At 37.5% G+C, this 20,222-nt stretch overlaps 1 protein-coding gene across 1 annotated transcript in view; it reads right to left on the bottom strand.

Annotated features, from left to right (window-relative positions):
- MTUS1 (microtubule associated scaffold protein 1) overlaps positions 1 to 20,222 on the bottom strand; it is a 113,077-nt gene that overhangs the window by 60,316 nt on the left and 32,539 nt on the right. Inside the window, exons 4-7 of the mRNA XM_032187037.1 lie at positions 10,054 to 10,236; positions 5,451 to 5,585; positions 3,326 to 3,430; positions 2,029 to 2,076 (exon numbers count right to left, since the gene is read on the bottom strand). Of these exons, the coding sequence (XP_032042928.1) occupies positions 2,029 to 2,076; positions 3,326 to 3,430; positions 5,451 to 5,585; positions 10,054 to 10,236 (471 nt within the window). The remainder of the gene's footprint in view (positions 1 to 2,028; positions 2,077 to 3,325; positions 3,431 to 5,450; positions 5,586 to 10,053; positions 10,237 to 20,222) is intronic.

Here is a 20,222-nt window from a genome sequence, read left to right on the forward strand (position 1 = left end):
AACAAAATAAGAGAACGAAAGCTTTAACTATATATAATCATTAGAACAAAGCACTACTATAATATCAAGGCAACGAAGAGAAGAAGAAAATACTGAGCCCTATTCTACGTGGTACCAGCTGGTATTATTGCAGTTCATTTATTAAAAAAAAAAAAAAAAAAAAGATCATTTGTCTTTTCTTCAAGTTTAAGACATCATACCAGAGAACATCCAAACAGCCAAACAATATTTTTATTGTATTGCTAAAAAACTATCTGCAAATGTGAAGATGAGAAAAAAAGAAGTCTTTCTTAAAACAGTGAATTACTCTATCAGAAAGCTCGCATGTGTAAATGGAACATTATACTAATGCTCTGTATAAGTTAAAAAGCTATTAACTCAAAAGTCTAACATACCACCCAATTTTGGAAGCTGATTCAGTACAGGAAACAGGTTTCTTAAGACAAATACTGAAATGCAGGTATTTGACTGGCAAAAATAAGATGGTAAAGAATTTGTTAAAGAATCACTCTAAGTGTTATGGCCAATTTGGAGTTATAGCCACATTTTTATGGCAGCAAATATACTTCAAAGATACACAGCCACATTCTTTATTAGCTTGGAAAAGATGAATCACAAGATAGAAATATGTTAAACTTGCAAAAAGGGTGGGGAAGCACTAAGTACTTTAATGCATGGAAAGTGAGGGTGCCATGCTAGATTTAGAGGAAAACAATTACATTTAAATTTCTAGTTTATACTTTATTGCTTATCACAAATTCCCCTGATCCAACTAATTAAGGCATTATGTTCCTAGCAGTATCACTCTACAATTTTATATAAAAAAAAAGTCATATAAGCTCATGCAATACTGTCAGCTTACACCTAAACTAACATTAGTTCAGGAAAATATAAATTAAATCAACAAGCAGAGCATGTTTTATGCTACATCTAATACTTGTATAAGTGAAGACCTGATTTATGACAGCAAATCTCGAGCAAAGCACTCAGTCACGATTGATATGCAGACACAACACACACAAAAGAGCAGGAGGCAAAGCATTAGACTCGTGTTATGAGTGCAGGAAATTAAAAACATACTGCCACAGTACCCAAGTGACAGGTCAGAGCTGTTTTACTCAGCAATTCCAGACTCAAATTCATAACATCTGGTTGGCTACAGCACCTCTTTCACAAAGACATCTGCTATTCACTCAAGGGACACAGGGCTTCCCAGTGATCCTCAGTATCTTTCAAAGAGGGCTTTTCAGTAATTAAAAGCGGTTTTTAATTCAGCAAGTATGCACTGATTCTTAGGAATCTAAATTAGGCTTCTAACCCTCCTGAAAAAGACCTGGAAATTCCTGTGAATAGAAACCTCATCTGAAGACCCTTCTGTCTCCTGGCAGAGACTAACTAGCACCAGGTGCCCTGACTGGCATAAACAAGGAAAACAAACCCAATATGAAGTCCTTAAAAACACTGCCAGATTTTGGAATACCATCTGCCACAATCCATTGCCATTCCTCCTTTGCCATACATGCAGACACACAAACTAACAAGTTTGGATAATTTCATCTTCAAGCATAGTCTACAGTGACAGAAATACAAAGACAGCTGACACTGAAAGGGTAGCTACCACAAACCTTCCAGAAAAACCTGTTATTCTGCATGACTCTTCTATTTATTTATTTTAAAGCCATAACACATGAGCTTTAATCATTACTTACTTCAACGTGGTTAAACAGTAAAAACTACATCTAAGTTTCATTGCCATACTTCTTATTGTTACTGTTAAAACCTCCTTATGCTTCACTGGAAAACAAATAGAACAGACTACGTACTCCAAGTGCTGGGTAACCTGAAGACATCAACTAGAAAAAAAACAAGGCTTCTCTCTGTACTCCTTGACACCAAAATCAATGAAAGTTCACAGAAGTTCTGTTGCAAAGCCGTCTTTCCAAGAAAGGAAACAATACAGTAATCTAACATATAAACCTAATTTAAGTTCCACTACAGAGTATGTATAAATACTTTCAGAATACTCACCAGAACCAAAAGACGACAGGCTTTGGTGTCTATTTCTTCCAGGAGTACCTACGATGTTCAGAAAAGAAAGCAGAATTACACTTCAAGCCAGTAAAGGGGAGCAAATCTTTTGAGATTCTTTCCACGTAACCTCCTGCAGTTTCAGTTACTTCCTTGTGATGGCTGACAGCATGTTTGACAGAAAGATTTGGCATTATAAGGTTAACCTATCTGGAAAATGGATGATGAATTCCTATTAACAATTTTTTTTCCATTACAATTATCACACTTCATTTAAGCCAGGTAGCACTGTTTCATTTTACTCATTCATATAGCACAGTAGAGTGATTAATAAGTAATAGAAGAAAACAAATATTATCTGTACCATTATCATTTTAATTTTTTTTTTTTAGTCATACACTTCATTTATTTTATTTGCATAGAGCAGCTATAAATAACAGCACTCTTAAATGTGCTACCAATCAAGTCAGATAGAAATGAAAACAGAGAAGGTTAATCTACCCTTACTGTATTGTTTCAGAGTCATGTGAAAGCTGATCTAAGAACCTCATCATTTTGAATTATATGAATTAAATGAAAGCACTTTTTGCTAGTTATAAGTGCAGAAGTAATGAGTAGAAGTTTATAGAAGGTCTGTTTACAACACCTATCAGGTTGAGCTTTCTTCACGCTTCAGAAATAGTGTGTGATCCCACAGCAAGTATACCAATAATGAATGATCTGCTCTGTAGCACAATTGTAATTGTTTCCCTTCACCTCAAACATGCAAATCAAACTTTGCTCCCAAACTGAAAATTTTGTGTTATGGAACTTTTCAGAGAAATCAGATCTATTCTTTTGATTCACTCTGGTAGTTAATTACGAATTTCAAATAAAAATTAAAATAAAGCAAACACCTGATACAGAAATGGAAAGTCAAGTACATGTTACCCTAAATAGCCAAAGCTGATCAGTAAGCTCTCAGAAGCAAGCTTAAACAAAAGCTTGGGAAAGCTAGTCTGAGATTCGTCTTGCAAGTATACAATTTTATAAAGCAGGTTTCGTAAAAGCATTTAACCGATGTTATCAAGTGCACCAAGTCCTCACGGGATACAAGTTTCAAGCAGACATGAAGTGTCCTGACTTTTACCCATGGATAAACAAGTATCTAAGAAACACTTTGCAGAGCCAGTCTCCAATCCTGTGAGCTACAGGTGAAGACAGCAGACTATCTTAATTACTCTGAAAAGCTGTAGAGCATAGCCACCCTTTTTCAAGACAGAGGGATTCAAGAATGTAAATGAAAAATTTACTTTACCCAACAGCTGATTGCCTCTAGCCTCGCTGAATTTCCTTGCTGGGTGCAATGGCCCGGGTGATTTTGTTATGGATTGGCTTAAGGCAGCAGACCTCACCTTGGCTCCTAGAAGTAGAGGTTTAGATCAGGTTTAAAAGTACAGCTATGACGGTAAGTAAAGACATGCCTACCAGCACATATTTACAGTTCAATACCAGATGCACAAGTCCACTTGTGCACCACAAATACAAAAAGAGACATTATCTAGAAAATTTAGTTACATTTTAGAATTGTTTTTACCAGAACTCACCGTGGAGGAAATAAAAGATAATTTCAATAAAGCTTGTAAGTAGAAGAAAAGGTCAATTTCAACTTAGCACTAAGATCAAATTACCTAAGTCTCAGAACAGCAACAAATACAACTCAGGTACATAAAAGTTGGCTGAAAGGGACTTCTGGAGCTAGCTAGCCGCCTCCAAATCAGAGCAGGGTCACCACCAAGGCAAGGTCAGCTGGCCATGTCTAGCTTTGTCTTGAAAGCCTCCAGAAATGGAGACTCTACGGCCTTGCTGACAACCTGCTCTTGTACTATACAATCCTCCTCATAATTTCCTTCCCCAAAGGGAGAGTCTTCTGCTCCACAATTTATGTTTATTTCTTATTGCTACATCATCTGGTACTCCCGAGAAGAGTTTGGCATCATCTTTGCAACTGTTCAAGAAATTGCAGACTATTGCAATACCTTCCCTTACTCTTCTTTTTGCTTGACTGAAGAAGCCTAACTCCTCCAACCTCTCCTCACAGCTGATGTGCTCTGAGACTCTATCTTCCCAAGTCTCTTGTTTCCAAATAGCCTTTGTGAAATGGGGAAGCCCCAAAACACAGAGCAGTCCAGGTGGAGCCTTCACCAGTGCCAAGTTGAGGGAGAACACCAACTTCTGGCCACACTGCTGCTGCAGGTGCTGAAGGCATGCTTCTAGCACCCAGGTCACTGAAGAGGTTGAACAATGCATAATTGCATTGCAGATACTGGGCCTGACAAAAAAGACAGCTTGTCAGGCAGCCATATAATTCTTGTTTGTTTCAGTGATACACAGTTTCTGGCAGGGTCTGTTTCTTTTCATTGTTTACCATTTTAAAGTATGTCATTACAGCATGACATTTGGCCAGCTTAAAACTTAAGCCTAAAGCAGAAGCATAGTATTTAATTAGGTTTATCCAATTACAATAACCAGTACACCACAAAGATGGTCAGAAGCAAGCTGATTATAACTAGGATTTAAGAGAGAGAGAGCACAAGCTTATTTATCTCCTCCCTTTACGTCTTCAATTTTGGTCAGAGAATGAGTTGTCAACTGCTCTTTGTGGCTTGACTTGGAAAAGCACTGAGCCAGGGCTGCTCTATCAGCCAACAAACAGCCACATTTAAACTAAGTTTCCTTTAGCATAAGATGAAGAAGCACAATTGCCTTTTCTCCACCACAAAAGAGAGCAGACATCTAGTTCCCCTCAGTCAGTCAGAAGAATATCAAGAAAAAGCATCACAGAGAAATGTTTGTGTGATTCTTCCCTTCAAATAGTGTGACAATGCCATCCAGACAAGATACATTATCCAGGAATACCTCATTTAAAGTGCTAACCCTATCCGTTTTCTGTTCCAAAAGGGGCAAAGATCATCTAAAGTCTGCATGATGAAAACGACAACAATGCATTGAAGATAAATTCTAAGTATGTCTACCCTGCAGGTCAGCAGCAGCTACAGAGCCTGTGCCTGAGCTTTGTGACAGAAAAAAAAAGCCACTAGAACAATGTAAAACCCAAGTGATGATATGTACAACATAACAAAGTGCATTTAGTCTCCATGCAAAACAGACATACTGCTCCTGAGTAAGTCCATACGGCAGTGCAGACCTTCTCTTTTGCCTTACATACCCAATCAATTACAGTTCAAAGGACATTCTAGCCTTCCTATGAGATCTTACAAAACTTATGGCCCCACTGGTGTGATCTTACTTCCTCACAGCATCTGCCCAGAACACTGCTTATTAAAATAAGCATTGCTTCAGTACACAGCCAAGTGCAAAAGGTAAGGTACCACAACAGTGGTAACTCCAGTTTCACTCTAGTTACAAACAGATCCAGATACCTTTTGGAGGTGTTTTTAATGAGTGTAATCTAGGTCTTGGTACTGCTTTCAAAGAGACAGGTCCAGAAGCACCATTCTGGCAGGCTGGTTTTGAAGGCCATTCTCCATTCTTGATGATGATCGTGGCACTTGTAGCTACAACACAGAATGGCAGAGAATTTGCTCTAGGCAGTATCTACCTTGTGGAAAATTAAATCATAAAGTAAGCCTGTTTTACTTTCAGGCTAAAGTTACAAGAAACACAAGCTAGAATAAAAATATTACGAACGCTTCTGCTACAGTTGATCAGTCTGTACAGAAGATATCAGGTTAGTCTCAAGACATTACAAATATTTCTTTGAACAGGGCATACAGCTTTGAACTTAGCAAAAGAGGTGGGCATATGCAAAAGAATATTGATCAAGGAACACAAACAGAAGCCTAAGTATGCTGTATAAAGCAAATGCAGAACACATTTCAGTTTGAGTAAACCAAGAAAGAATATCAGCAGTATGTGAAGCCATTTTTTTAAAAAACAAAAGTCAAATTAAAAACTCAGACAGCTGTCTCAAGCAACATCTTTCCTTGTTTTCTGTCCTTTGTGTAAAGAGCTCTGTTTCAGTGATATCATGAATGCACCACAAGCACTCCTGCCATCTTCCTTGTGAGGAACTAAAAATGGGTGAGCCCAACTCCGTTCAGCAGCTGCCAAAAAAATTTTAAGAAGGGTTCCTGTAGTCTTTTAAGTCATTTGTAAGAGTCACCTCCTCAGTGACAGCAAGCCTCAGATGATGATCCCCCAACACCAACTTTTCTTTGGAGAGAGGAGTACAAGTCACACAGAAAAAAAAAAATAAAAAAAATCTCCACACAAAAAGGGGCACGCAGACCCAAACAGAAAAAATAGGACAATAACCAATTTGTACCTCAGGTCAAAATCATGTTTCCAACTAAGAGGGCGGATGCTGCACAAGACATTTTATTCCATTTCAGAGGAACTTGGGAGAGGTTTGGTTCAGTGTCACAATGAAAACTTAGTTGAAAAAAGAAAACTGAAACTTGGGGAGAGTCAATGCATTCTTTTAGTATTGCAGCAAAAAATATGAAAAGACTTCTGAAGTACTGATTGAGTATACTTTGGTTCAGCTACTCAAAAAATAGGTATACTGAGATTAAAAGCAAGAAGCTCACATCACATTTACCAGAGAATAAGCAAAAACTAACTCACGTTGGAATAGTTTGTCACACCATTGCTTTTTTCACAGGTCAGTTGGGAGCAGAATGGGTGCGTGTTGAAAAAGGGGTTCATACAATACCGCATTTTACCTCATATTTTAATGAGGCTGATTTTAAGGTAATGAGAACTACATATCTAATATTGTTCATCAAAAGATGGAACAGCCTTGAGATTATTTAAATGTCAATTTAAATACACTAGCATAAACGGTATAATTAACTGCTTCAGAAAAGTGCTTCTTGGCCAGGAATCAATACATCTACATCAGAAGGAAGGACAGAGCTGCTTTTTCTTCCCCTTTGAGAAAGGGTCTCCTTCTGAAAGCACAAAAGCTAAACATTTGCAAAAGAAATTTATTTATACACAAGGAACAATTTGCATAATACATCAATGCTGCAGTTACTCTAGTACGCTCTGACCCTGACCTACATCAGATGATTCAAACTAACTTGTTCTAGGAAAGCATCAGCTCTGAAACAATCCTCAACTTTTCTGTGAGTTTCTAAAAATCTAGGATTTTTGCTCAGAGTTCACTGCAAGCAGTTAAATACTGCCTACAAACTGCTGTGCTATTTTTCAATAATCACTTCAGGGGTAAGAGCACTCCTGGTGCAGGACCACTTATGCTCTGCTTGTTGTATTAGAAGCTCCGGAGTCACCTAAAAAGAGCTAAGAGCAGGAAAGAAAGAGGGAGACTTGCAAAGTTTGATTATTATATGACTCAAAGATGGTTTCTCATAGAATTAGCAGTAGTTATTGCAATCTTGATGAAATACTGACAGACTTGAAATGGTGTCGTTTAAGAGTTAAGAGCTAAAGGGTTTAAACACTCACTATCAGAATTTTAATGAAGTATTGGCAATATGGAAATGAAGCTCAAGGTCAATTGCTAGGATCAGCTTTTTTAACTTCTGAAATACTACTTCCTTTGCATGTAATTATTCTAATGCAATTCAAGTTTGAATTCTTGCTCAACCTCAGAGTTTAAACATTTCAGTATGTTCAATCATAATATTTTCAGCTCACGACTAAAACCAAGCTAGTTAAAAACACATTTTTGAGGTTCCAACTGACAGCTTGAATGCAAAATATGCTTTTAATATCAAGAAAACTTCAAATTTCATTATTTCTAAATTTTTCTGACAGTAAGAGTCTCTCTAGAGAGAAAGAATCATAAAACTCAAGTGATCGGTAGACAAAAGAAACTAATGCTGCTACAGGAAACAACCAATCCAAGGACATCCCATAACAAAGGGCTAGGCTGACACAGCAGGAGGAACATGCTCTTTTCTAAGTTTCTTCCTGCTAACAAGAGGCAAACTCCTTAATCAAAACAAGCGAAAGGAGTTTGTCAATTTAATGTAGTCGTGAGGACCACAATAGTTTGTTAGGAATTTCATTACATTCACAGAATAAATCTTCCATCCCAATCTTTGTGTCTTCTGCCAATCTAATAAAACCACTTTAGTTTTTATGAACACAGACTTTTTTTCTGACATTATTGCATAGTAGACTAAATGAAAGACTAGGAAAAAAAAAAAAAAAAGGAACAGCACTGTACATAAAACATTAGGGTAAAAAGTAAACTTACTCTCTCTACAGTTTGATTCAAAGTCATATAAACTTCTAGCACACGAATCTAATGTAACCCAAATTCATTATCCTCACAAAAACTGTCTATCAGACTTAAATCTATCTTATGAATTTCAGCAATTTAACCAAAGAAAGTCATCTCAGGGAAAAAACATCAGCAAATTAAAACATTTCATACATCTACCAACATCCGTAAAACAGATTACATGCTTTAAAAGAGAAATAAAAAGAAACACAACCTACTTCTCTTCCCAGTAAACGAGGCTAACAAAGGAATAATACAAAAGCTGTAAGATCCCACTACCAGCAGTGTCAGTAAGGTAATATCATAGTGGCTTCCTGAATCGGTCGGTGGTGTTAGTGTAGAATTGATGAAAATATCAGGAGAAAAATTAGTTTCTGTGCAACTGCGGAGTCCTCCTGGTATAGTCATTTAAAAAGAATCAAAGCAAGCTTGAAGCCAAGAAGACTGCAGCCATGTTCAACCTCTCATATTGCTGTTGCTTGCTCTTCGTGAATCAGAGTGGAAAAAATTGTAAGCTTCGAGGCGGTGGACAAAACAGATTAAACCAGCTAGCAAATCACTCTAAATAAGGAGCCATCAGTTTGGATGCTTAATCTGCATACATTTCTTTGTTATGAAGCAATGACCCTTTCCTTTGTTACATGAGAGAGTAAAATGAAGAAAGGACAAAGCTGCTTGGGAATTCCAGATACAGTTCTACAATTGAACAGCAGCAAAAGTCAACATGGCTGTCAGGGCAACAGAACCAGCCTGATGACAGAAAAATATGCAGTGCATATTTTATTACAGATACTCGTTCCTTTGAGGAATAAGTTAGCTTTTCATTTTTAATGAAGACACTTGAGGGAAAAAAAGAACACAAGAAAATTTTGTTGTTACATATGCATGCATGCATGCGCATACATAAACTGCAGTTGTATGTTAAAGCACAAGGGTTTTTTTCCAGTCCATCGAAGACAGATTTCAAAGACAGCTGGCACAAAGGAAATGCCTTTGCCCAGTCTCCAAGATGAAACAGATGATGCAATAGTAACAGAATATTTGAACGTGGTCATTTGAATATGTCTAGCTGGGAATACTGATACGTCTGACAGAGTTAATTGTGTGTTATTTCCTTCACATTTTTACCCTGTAACTCCCACAACAGCTGTTACTGACCCTAGGTAGAGCTTCAAACTAAAGATAGTTCTTTTCTTTTTTCTCCCCAGTTTTGATCAAGACAGATTTGCTTCAGGTCATAAAGCAGTGCTTACAGTTCCAATAAAAATGATAAATGCCATTCAAAGTTATATGTTCTAACAGCAATTTCACTTACCTGCTTTTGATCTCATCTTCACGTTTTGTCCTAGAACTCTAGAAGAAGATATGATCTAGCTCAACAAGAGTGTTTAGTATAAAACAAACCTGTAATGTGCTGTTCCAAATATTCTGACAAGTATGAAACTATATGTAAATACAAGGAAACTTCCACTTGGGAACACCTGCTAGTTTTGTGACATTTCATGGTGGAAGAAGAGCTGTACTGATATCTCTGTTCAACAAATAAAAATCCAAGGCTCAAAGTTCCTTCAGATGACATGTCTGCAGAAGGAAAGTTGTAAGCTAAGGGGCAAAAAGAGTAAGGTCTAGAAGTAATAAGAAGTAAGAAGTAAATGGAAGAAGCAAATAGAAGTAAGATGAGAATTAATTCAGGATTTCTTTCAATGGGATTTTTCAACGCAGTTATTGCTGGGTAACAATTACAACTCATTACACTGACAGCTACTTACAATTACTGCTGAAAAGACTTCTCTCACTCTGAGTGCTGCTGAGCGATGAGATGCTAGGTGTCCTCTCCAGCACTGATCTTTTGACAGGCACTTTAGATTTGGGTAGAGGTTTACTAGAGCTAGCCCAGAAGGCTGAAGAATTTTTCATGGAGACATGCTTCTCTCTTGGTGAAGATCCTACACCTGTCAGGGGGAAGGAGTTGGGGGAAAGGTGAGAAGAACAAAACAAAACTGAAAAGAAGCTTAAGCAGTTGCCTCTTCTACATATATGCCTACAAAAAGAAATATTTATGTATATTAAAAATTATATGCAAAGAAGACATAATTAATCCATATTTACATGGTAAATAAAAGCAATGCCTTCTAGTTTTTAAGCTCCTTCACAGAATCACAGAACTGTAGGGGTTGGAAGGGACCTCTGGACATTATCTGATCCAACTCCCCTGACAAGCAGGGTCAACTAGAGCATGTTGTATAGGATAGCATCCAGGTGGGTTTTGAGCATCTCCAAAGAAGGAAACTACACAACCTCCCTGGGCAACCTCTCCCAGTGCTCTGTCACCCTATTTCCTTGAGGAAAAAAAATAAAAATGCTGTAAATCAGCAAAACTGTTCCAAAGACATAAGAATTCAATTTTACCTGCATGTTCAACTCAGGACTAAATCAAATTCTATATAGACTGGCCTTCAAGGTTGACATTTTCATGCACATAGAAGTTTTTCTTGCATTCATGTTGAACATATACCTCTGTGTACTATGGTTAGCTGTACTGGCAATCCCATAAAATATTATCTCTGGCTCAAAGATGATCGAAGAAAGATTCTTTTGTTTCTTTCCACCTCCAAACATAGAAATGATTTTTTCCCCTTTGACAGAGCACTGTCAGAGTGCTAAAAGATAGTTTGCTTTACAAGAGTATCAGATTGTGCTGTATGCACATAAATATACTTTAAAACCGACTAGTTCTGCAAAACTAGTTGAACAGCACTCCCTGGAACCAAGTTCTCAATGGCCAACTGCTGCAGACACATTTTTGCATTAATTGCTGTTTGCATTTTAGCTCTTGAATACAAATGCCCAATAGCTAAATTAATCAACCTATTTAAGTTGAGAAGTGTGCCATCTTCAGACAGGAGCTGGCTTTGGTACTACTAACAAACTGAACTAAAATTTTCTTCCTGAAAGTGTAGCTGATTTATTTCACTTCATTTATTCCTGAAAAGCATACACCCAGACTGAAACTACAAAGGTCCAAAAGAAATTATGTATACACAGGCTTGTCTTGCAAGCACTGAGTTGACTAATATCGGCTCTGACTTAAAATTTAGATGCCAATGTCTTTATATAGTACTCCAAATAACCATGGAAAAGCTGTCATAGTTCTTGTACAGAAACAAGAACAGAGACAAGACAGACAGACTTAGGTATTATTCATATACAAAAATCTAATATACAAAATATCTTGACTTCTGACATTATTGCCATTTTCAAGTTTGACAGACATTGCTCATCTTACTCAAGAAGAGATTATTACAGCATTTCAGGTCTTACTTTGAATACTCAATCTTCTCTTTAAATACAATACTCTTTCCTTTATTCTTGCCACTATAACCCTATTTCAATTATGCTTAAACTATGAGAGAGAGTTGAAACATGACAAAATTAGCTAGTAATTCCACTTTATTCAACATCAGTTTTGCTACAGAGACTCTACTCTGGAACACCAATGATTAAGAAACCATCAGTTTGCACCAAGACCTAGAAAGAGTGGCACGAAGGGGATTACAAGAAGATTTAGGCAACAGAAGCACTTACGCCTAATGTCTGCATTTCAACAGTAGGTGGTGTGACAGGATTAGGTAACGTCTGGAAACATCCTCTGTCAAGTACACAAAAGGCTGAACAGCACCAGTAAAGGAAGATGCACCCGTGCTATCCCCTGCTGTTCCACCCAGTAATAAAGAGAGAAACCCTATCTACAATATAGGCTAAAGATACAATAAGATCTTATGTGATACCGGTCACTGAGAAGGACAGACAAGCATCAGTGAGTCATTAAACATACTTTAAACCAGACCTCCCTTAAGATCTGCGCTTCTACTACTTGTTTGGCGTTACTATGAAGAACTGTGATGCGGTATATGGCTTTAGCCACAGTAGCCTGGTATTAAATATGAGACAAAATTATCAGCCATATTCTAGAATTCCATGTAATTTATTACAAAAGACATTTGATTGCATCCAATTTGCCACAGAGCATCCGACCCTTTTTGATGGTATGAGCACAGCATGAACCTTGAGCTCACCCTCACGGAAGTCACCTCTGAACCAGCGCTCCAGGCAACAACTCTGAAATCATTCATTTGATGAAAAAATAAACATACAATTAAAAAATACACCATTTCACTACATCACAGAACAAGTCTGACAGCTTTCAAACTTTGCACAGAAACAGCAGCTTATTCCATTAATGGATCAACATACCAGAAAACTAACTAATCCAGTCCCGTCAAAAATTCCTTTTCTAAATAGCCTCTTAGTGAAATAAGGTAAAAATTAAACTACACAACCAATCCCTCCTGACTGTCACCACCCCTAAAACAAAACAAACACAAAAAGGCTGCTGCACAAACACTGCAGGTTAGGTTTGTCTGACTCCAATATGTTAAAGGTTTACATTTTTACATTTGTACCTTTTGGAAGAAATGCTGCTGCTAAGCTGCATTTTATGGTTTAAAGGTGAGGGCGGCATGCCCAATTGCTATAGTGACAGGCTCTAAATTCATCCACTTCAAAAGACACAGGAAAGAAATCCTGTTTTCTGTACAGTGATTTTCAGTCAAGAGGGATAGAGGCAAGCATGTGAGAATGCTCAGTCTCCTCCTGTACAGCATGTTCCATATATAAAAAATGATTTCCAGCCAGCTCAGCTTCTTTGCTGAAGCTGGAATGTGGCAGTGCTCTAAACCAGCTGTGAACTCAAACGCCTTCAAGTGAGCACAGCCAGCTCTACGATGTCCAGCTTCAGAAGCAAGTCAAACAGACGACCTTTGTTTTCTCCTTGGTTTTGCTGCTTGTTGCTTTCCTATAAGGCTTCTGTTAAAATAAGTACTCAAGCACACAAATACATTTTTCAAAAGCTGTCCTTGAAGAATTTAAGTCATGACACAAGATCATTTAGCAGTTACTCTAGGTGTTATTTCAAACTATAACAATGTTTTTAAGAAAGTAGCTTAAAAAGTACCATTCCCTAAGCAAGGAGTAGCACAGAATTAAATGAAAAGGTTTTGAAGATGAAGACAGTAAGATATGGTTTATAAACAGAAGTACTGGAAACACACACAAAAGCAGGATATTTAGTGAACCGTTATGATAAAGACAACAAGCAGTATCATCAAAATAGCTGGCTTTCATCAGTTATTTAATCTAGTCATTGAAGTAGAACACTAAAAATATCACATTCCTCTACAGTGAAATAATAAACTGGCAATTCTTTAGAAAAAAAAAATCTCTACGCAACAACTACGTGATATCAAGTATGGTAAAGTGGTTTTGTACTAGAATGGAAATAAGCAAGGAACATAGCCCATTTTTCAAGTAGTTCTGAAATTGGATTTCACATCTTTACTCAAATAGCAATGCTCTCATATGAATCCTACATAGGTGGTTATTGTTCAGAATAAATTAAGACTTCCTTTAAATAGTGCTGGAGCCTAAAAAAAATCACGTCAAGAAAATGAACACATGCTTGTAGTGAGTAGCTTGGGACAACAGTCACAACAGGCAGATTTTAAAGGTAAATATGCATTTACCAGTTCTGAGATTTAGTATTCACTGTTTCAAACCATACTGACCCATCTCAGATCCGTAACTGAGCATACAGCAGATAGCATTCAGGGAGCTATGCGACACTTGGAAATGAATGGTCAGAAGCCTTTCCCAAACAGAAACTTAAGGCAGACTTAGTTCACAACAGGTTTTCAGAGGGTTTTTCTTTTTGCTTTTGTTTTTTAATGCTAAAGCTGATAACATCAGTTAGTTCTGGGTTTTCATTGCCATATTATCTAAATACATTAAATTTTAGAGTTTTGTCTTATGCTTTTCTGACTTTTCTTCTACAAGTATAAAAATCCAGAGAGGTCTATTTCAAAAGTGCTAAACACTTCAGCTTTCAAAAATTATTTTATGCTTAATAAACTTAAACAGTTTAAGTCTATGGTACAAGTGTTTTGCAAAGCAAGGGGAATAAATCTTTAAGAGAACACTATTTTTTGGGGTGTCTATTGATAGGCACAAATAAATCATGCAAAGACAAATTGGACTTTGCTGTTGTTTCCATTGCAGTAGACTGATCTTTAGATAGATATGAGTGTTTGTGATTTTTTTGAACACTGCAAAGTAGCAGCAACAGCTGTAAGATTCATCAGCCATTCAGCAATATTAGTTATATTGTTATACACCAGTCAGTGTTCCTTTGAGGAATAAAAGCTAGTTATAGCGTACATTAGTAGTGTAGTGTATTTTCTACTGGTAGAAATATCTTTTTAGTTCTTTCCCCCTTTGAAAGCATCAAGCTACTACCGAAAGAGAAGGTAGAAGACAGCTATGTTATATGGCTAGTAATACTGCAGCTGCTAAACACAAACACGAAGACAGGGAACGTTAAGTTCATGCTAGGTCTTCAAATATTTATATTAGAGAGATTTATTTGTTTAGGGGATAACAACTGATCAGAGAACAGTTCACACATTAAGGCAAGACCCACTTCCCTATCTGATGTAGACTCCCACAGTGTTGTTCCCTCCATTGCTAATCACCAGGAATGTGCTCCTTTTTGGCACAGATACCAATGAGCCAGAAACAAGTTTGTGCCAAAACCAAAACTGGGCTGCCAGCAGTCACATGGGTATTCACATGTTTCTCCCCTTGCAGCCCAAAAATCTCAGAGTGAAACTGAAAAGCAATCCTTAGTGCTGTAAAGCATTTTGCTGTTGTTAACTGATAATAAAACCAATCCTTTTCACCCTCTCAAGCACTTCACAACTTCAGAATTGTTTGCCATCTCACTACCTGCTATACTCACTCAATTTTAGTTTTTTTTAGGTTTTATTTTTATAGACTAAACTAGAGAAGACCCACTAAAGACCATATCCATGCAGTTGCACTGTCATCTCTTATAACCACAGGCAAAACCAGCCTCCAAACAGTTCATTTTATGCCAGCTTCCAAAGGCAACTGTATGGTGGTGGCAAGACTTGCCCATTTCAGCTGTACCAGGAGACTGCCGTAAGTTGTTTGCATCCCAATTTAAGCAAAAAACAAACAACTAGCAGTTTTTGGAAATTTTCATCTGTTTAGTAGTAATGGGCACAGGGAAGAGTCAAAGCAATATAATATGAAGAAATCTGAGCCAAAAGAAAGCCACCAACCACAACCAATCATGCTTTTCATTATTTTCCTTCTGTCTGTATTATAAACCCCTTAGTGTTATGCACCAAACATTTGTTGATAATTTAAAATTAAAAAAAAAAAATCTACATTATTTATAAATATTTTAAATTTTCTATTGCAGGAATTACATAGAACATACCTTGCATGAGAACGAACCTCACTGCAGCAAAATGTAAATACAATTTTCTTCAGGATGACAAGGATTTCTGTTTCTTTCCTCCTTTACCCCACCCAGAGAGAATTCAGAACTAACCAGTAAAGGTGAAGAATTATTTGAAGACACCTCAGCATGTCCTTGCAAGTAAATGACTAGGTACCTAGAAATTCCCCTGCAGGGAACTGGTGCACACCTTACTCCTAGAGGAGAATATTCTTATAGATACATACATATTTCTGACAGCCTTCACATGTGGACTGGTAGTATCAGTCTCTGCAGGTATGATCATGTTTCTCGCTACAGGTATAACTCATTAAAATCCCAACGTGGCTAGTCACAAGTTATGTGTAAAAAGCCTGGGAACTTATGTGAAAACTTAACTCCTTATGTATGGTCACTCTGGCACCAGAAACAAAGCTGACAAGAAGAAATGCTCCCTTTTGAATCTTGAAGTTAACAGATGTGTAATGCATTCAACAGAATACTGGAAATATCAATCTTTGGAATAAAGATCGTTTAAGTTTATCCTCAAAATTTGCCATCACTTCTTCTCCTGCTCCCCAAAACAAACAAACCTCAAAGCACCATCTCTAGGACTACTAAGCCAGAAATAAATCAGTCAACTTGTTTTTAAGTTATTTGTTGTAACGGGTCCCACATTACTTCAAAGCCAAAAAAACCTTCTGTTTCTGCTCATTTCTCATAAACCATTTGACTTAAAACTAGGAAATAACAAAATGGGTGTTTTTATGCTGAATCCTATATAAGGCTTATAAAGTATTAATAACATTTACTGCACAGTAAGAGAGCACCTTGTTCATGAAATATAAGGAAATGAAATAAATACAGAAATTATAGCAAGCTTTTCCACTAGTGTACATAGTCAAAACTAAAGGAAATCGATTGTGTGTACTTCAGATTACATCATTTTACGTCTCTTTTTGGGCCTCAAAATGAGAACCAACCATTCTGTACATGAACAACCAACACTTGCAGCAGAGGCTTAGAGATCAATACTGGTGTGAGGATATACGCTGCATTGGGCAGCTTCCAGCAAACCATTCCTGTTGAGGATGATCAGGAATGGAGGGCAAAGTGGAAAGGAAACAGTAGAAAAGCCCATCTCAAGCAATGGGATTACAAAAGGCAGGAATCTTGCAGGTATTACCTTCTAAGCCCTCACAACTAATGCTGCTTCCTAACCTCTCATGCATTGATCAGCTGGAAAAGGTCCCTTCAAGTCCATTAAAGTTTTCAGCCACTTTATACTGAAAATTAGAAGATAGCTGGTTAATGAGATGTAGTCACCATGCAGCAGGACTCTCTGGGCGAAGATGACCAAAGACTATTATTATAGACAAGATTTCTCTATCAAACCAGATACCTTCTTCCCCACATCACTTACAGAAGAGTAAGCTCAAAGAAAAGGAACAAGCAGAATGGCTCTGAGAAGTCACCTGCTCAGTTTGTGAAAAAACACAAGGCAGGTCATGTCATTTAGAAGCCTGCTATAGACAAACCAAGTTTCTCCCCATGGACATGTCACGGCATTGTCCTTCCAGCAGCAAGGATTCCCCAAGGTCCCCTCTGTTAGCAGGCTCTGGCTGGATAACACTGAGCTCAGACAGAGGCAAGCTTCACGTGATACTACAGACACATCTTATACTCCACAGAAACCCATGTATTAGTTTCCCCCTTCCCACACTTTCAAAGGAGGATATGGGAGTTTTAAGTTCATTTTACACAGACTTTAATTACCATAATGGAGCACCACACATATTAAAGAAAGAAGAAGGGACCAATTAAACTGGATAAATGATGATCTTGTTCAAGCTAGTGTACAGGGAACCTGCTTTTAAGATCCATAAAAAGAGGCTGACTGTTTGGAGGCGGGAGGATGGAGGGAAGCATAAAGAAAGAGTGGCTGTAGCCACATCTTAAATGTTATTTGCAGATTTACTCATGGAAAGTATATGGATACCTTTACAAGTTAACTCCCCAGTACCAGCATTTTGAGAAAGTCCCAAGGGTTTCAGGGCAGAGAACCTGGAAGTTATGTTTGCTTTTTAAAATATTTTGTTTCCCCTTGGAGGCATGTCAATACAACTTCAAGTCAGATGGTAGATAGCAGGAATGATAAAGCTGAAAAGTAATTTGCAGTAACTATGTTTGGTTTATTTCCTGGTTCAGTGTCAGAAAAGAAATTCAGGGACTGCGGGAATGCTTTCTGAAACTAAGTTGTTTTGGTTCTGCCTCGCTAGTATTGTGAAAGGCTATACCAAAAAGTTCTGAATTACCAAGTTCATATCCATGTTGCCAGCTGCATAAAAAACCACTGAAGCCATTTGGTTTCAATTTTCTATCTGAAAAGCTCTGCTTTGTGCAATAAATGGCAGCAGTCTTAATGTGTTATAGCCTGTTCTAGTTTTAACTTGGAAGCTTCTCTGAATTACACATCTAAGTGTAAGATCAAGCCAAAAATTCAATAGAAGGAATTTAGTAATTATAAAGTAACAAGCAAATCAGTATTTCAAAGTATCACTAAAACTTTCTGTGGTTTAATGCGACTTAAGTACTTTTGCTATAGCACACGGGGAATTATTTTCTCTACTTGCAGCACTTCAGAAAATCTTTCAGGATGACCAACTTTTCAGAAGGACTCATTTGTCCAAGATCTTCAAGGAAAAATAGAATTCACAATGTTGAGCTTCTCTTTACCCAAGCTTTCATTATGCTAGTTAAATGCTATGAAAAGCAAGAGGAGAAAGAGAAGCAGCAAGAGAGGAAGAAGCAGTAGCACTGGATTACATCCATGCAAAAGATAACTAAACAACAGGACAATAGTTCTGCTAATCAGAACTGACATAAAATCAGAGAAAAAACAGTACCTAAAGCATCAGAAATAAATGTCAGATCACAACCTACACTTTAGAAAAGTAGACAAAAGAATTTGGTTACAACGGTGATTTACACATCTTTCATTCATTTCTGGAATGGAAGTCTAACAGTAAATGGAAAAATACTTCTGATATCCCCAGATAGTTCCAATTATGCATAAGGCATGACAAAGCTCTCATAGCTAAGACATCAACAACAACGTAAGGTTTCATACAATGGGAAATAATTGAAAGCCATGTTATAATTACAAGGAAGAAATACAGGTGAAGAAAATCAGAATATGTGCAGGTAAAGCTCCATTCCTTTACAAACTTACTGGTCGATGTAGTCAGCACTAAGAGAATAAAATGCAGTGCTAGACACTTATGCTTTAGGTCTAGAACTCAGACTGTCACAGTGCTTCACATGCATTTGCTCACAGCAGCTGGCAGTACAATTTGAAGTGACCTTCCATGGGACACCAAAGCTCCTTGGCTTCTCCAGTCTCCCCAGACCTCTCTTCAAGTCAAAGACAGACCTAACTTTTCCCAAACCCTACTACCCTGACTATTAGTGGGATATTACTCTACCACTGTGGTGGTTATGGATATCCAATTAGAAGGCTGTGTGCTTTTGCTGGGAATGAAAACAATAGTTGCTTTCATTTCTGGCTGATTTAAAGTCCTAAATGAAGGCTCCGAAATTACCCACGCCCTCCAGTAAGAACCAAGGGACTCCAACACTTCATTCTGTGTCTTCAATCTTTGTATGTGTTTTTACCAACAGAAACAAGAACCAATTTCTAATTCATCAAAGATTTAAAATTCTGGTCAAGATGCACTAATATGGGTGAACAGTAGTCATCAACCATTTTGGAAAATGTCATTAAAATTATTTCTAGCTTAATGTGCTCTTCAAATAACCCCCAAAATATATAATGCTTGGAACATGAGTTTTCCCCTCTGTCTCCTGTCCGGGAAAGGATCAGGGAATTTCTCTAGAACATGTTTCCTACTGGTTTACTATGCTACCTCCAAAAGGTTCATTTTATTCACAAGTGGAAAAAAATACTAAAATGTCAACTCCTGCCAAGTAAGGAGGATCTTATAATTGGCATATTACAGGTGGCATTTTTTTCTTTTATTTCTTGGTAGTAGGGGAGTTTCCTGCTTCCCAGTCAAAATGACAATCTATCGCTCACAAGCTCTTTATTATTCTGAGAATAATACACACAAATACATTTTGGACAGACTGACTGCTACTCTCCCCCACCATAAACGTAAGATGACATGTGAGATACAGGTGAGCTACACCATCACTTCTCTTGTTCAAAGCATTCCATGGACTCACTACAGAGCACATTTTCCTGCCCTGCTATCCAAATACACCCAGCAACTGGTTAAGAATTAGCTGAACCAAGTTGCTAGGATTCATACATTTAAGACTCAACTTGACAAACTCCAGAACAACCTTGTCTGAATGCAGTGCCGATCCAGTTACAGGCAGTGGAAGCTGTGCTAGGTGACCTCCAGAAGTCCTTTCCATCCTGGATTTAGCTAGCCTGGCTATAGCCTGAAGAAAGCCTGACAGCAAACAACTGCAAAGCTATTTATCTGTGCTGCTGAAATATTACCAAGGTACAAGTTTAATACTGGGGTGTTCAAATAGCTTGAACTTGGATAA

This window comes from Aythya fuligula, chromosome 4 (assembly GCF_009819795.1).
Source record: "Aythya fuligula isolate bAytFul2 chromosome 4, bAytFul2.pri, whole genome shotgun sequence".
Classification (NCBI taxonomy): Eukaryota; Metazoa; Chordata; class Aves; order Anseriformes; family Anatidae; genus Aythya; species Aythya fuligula.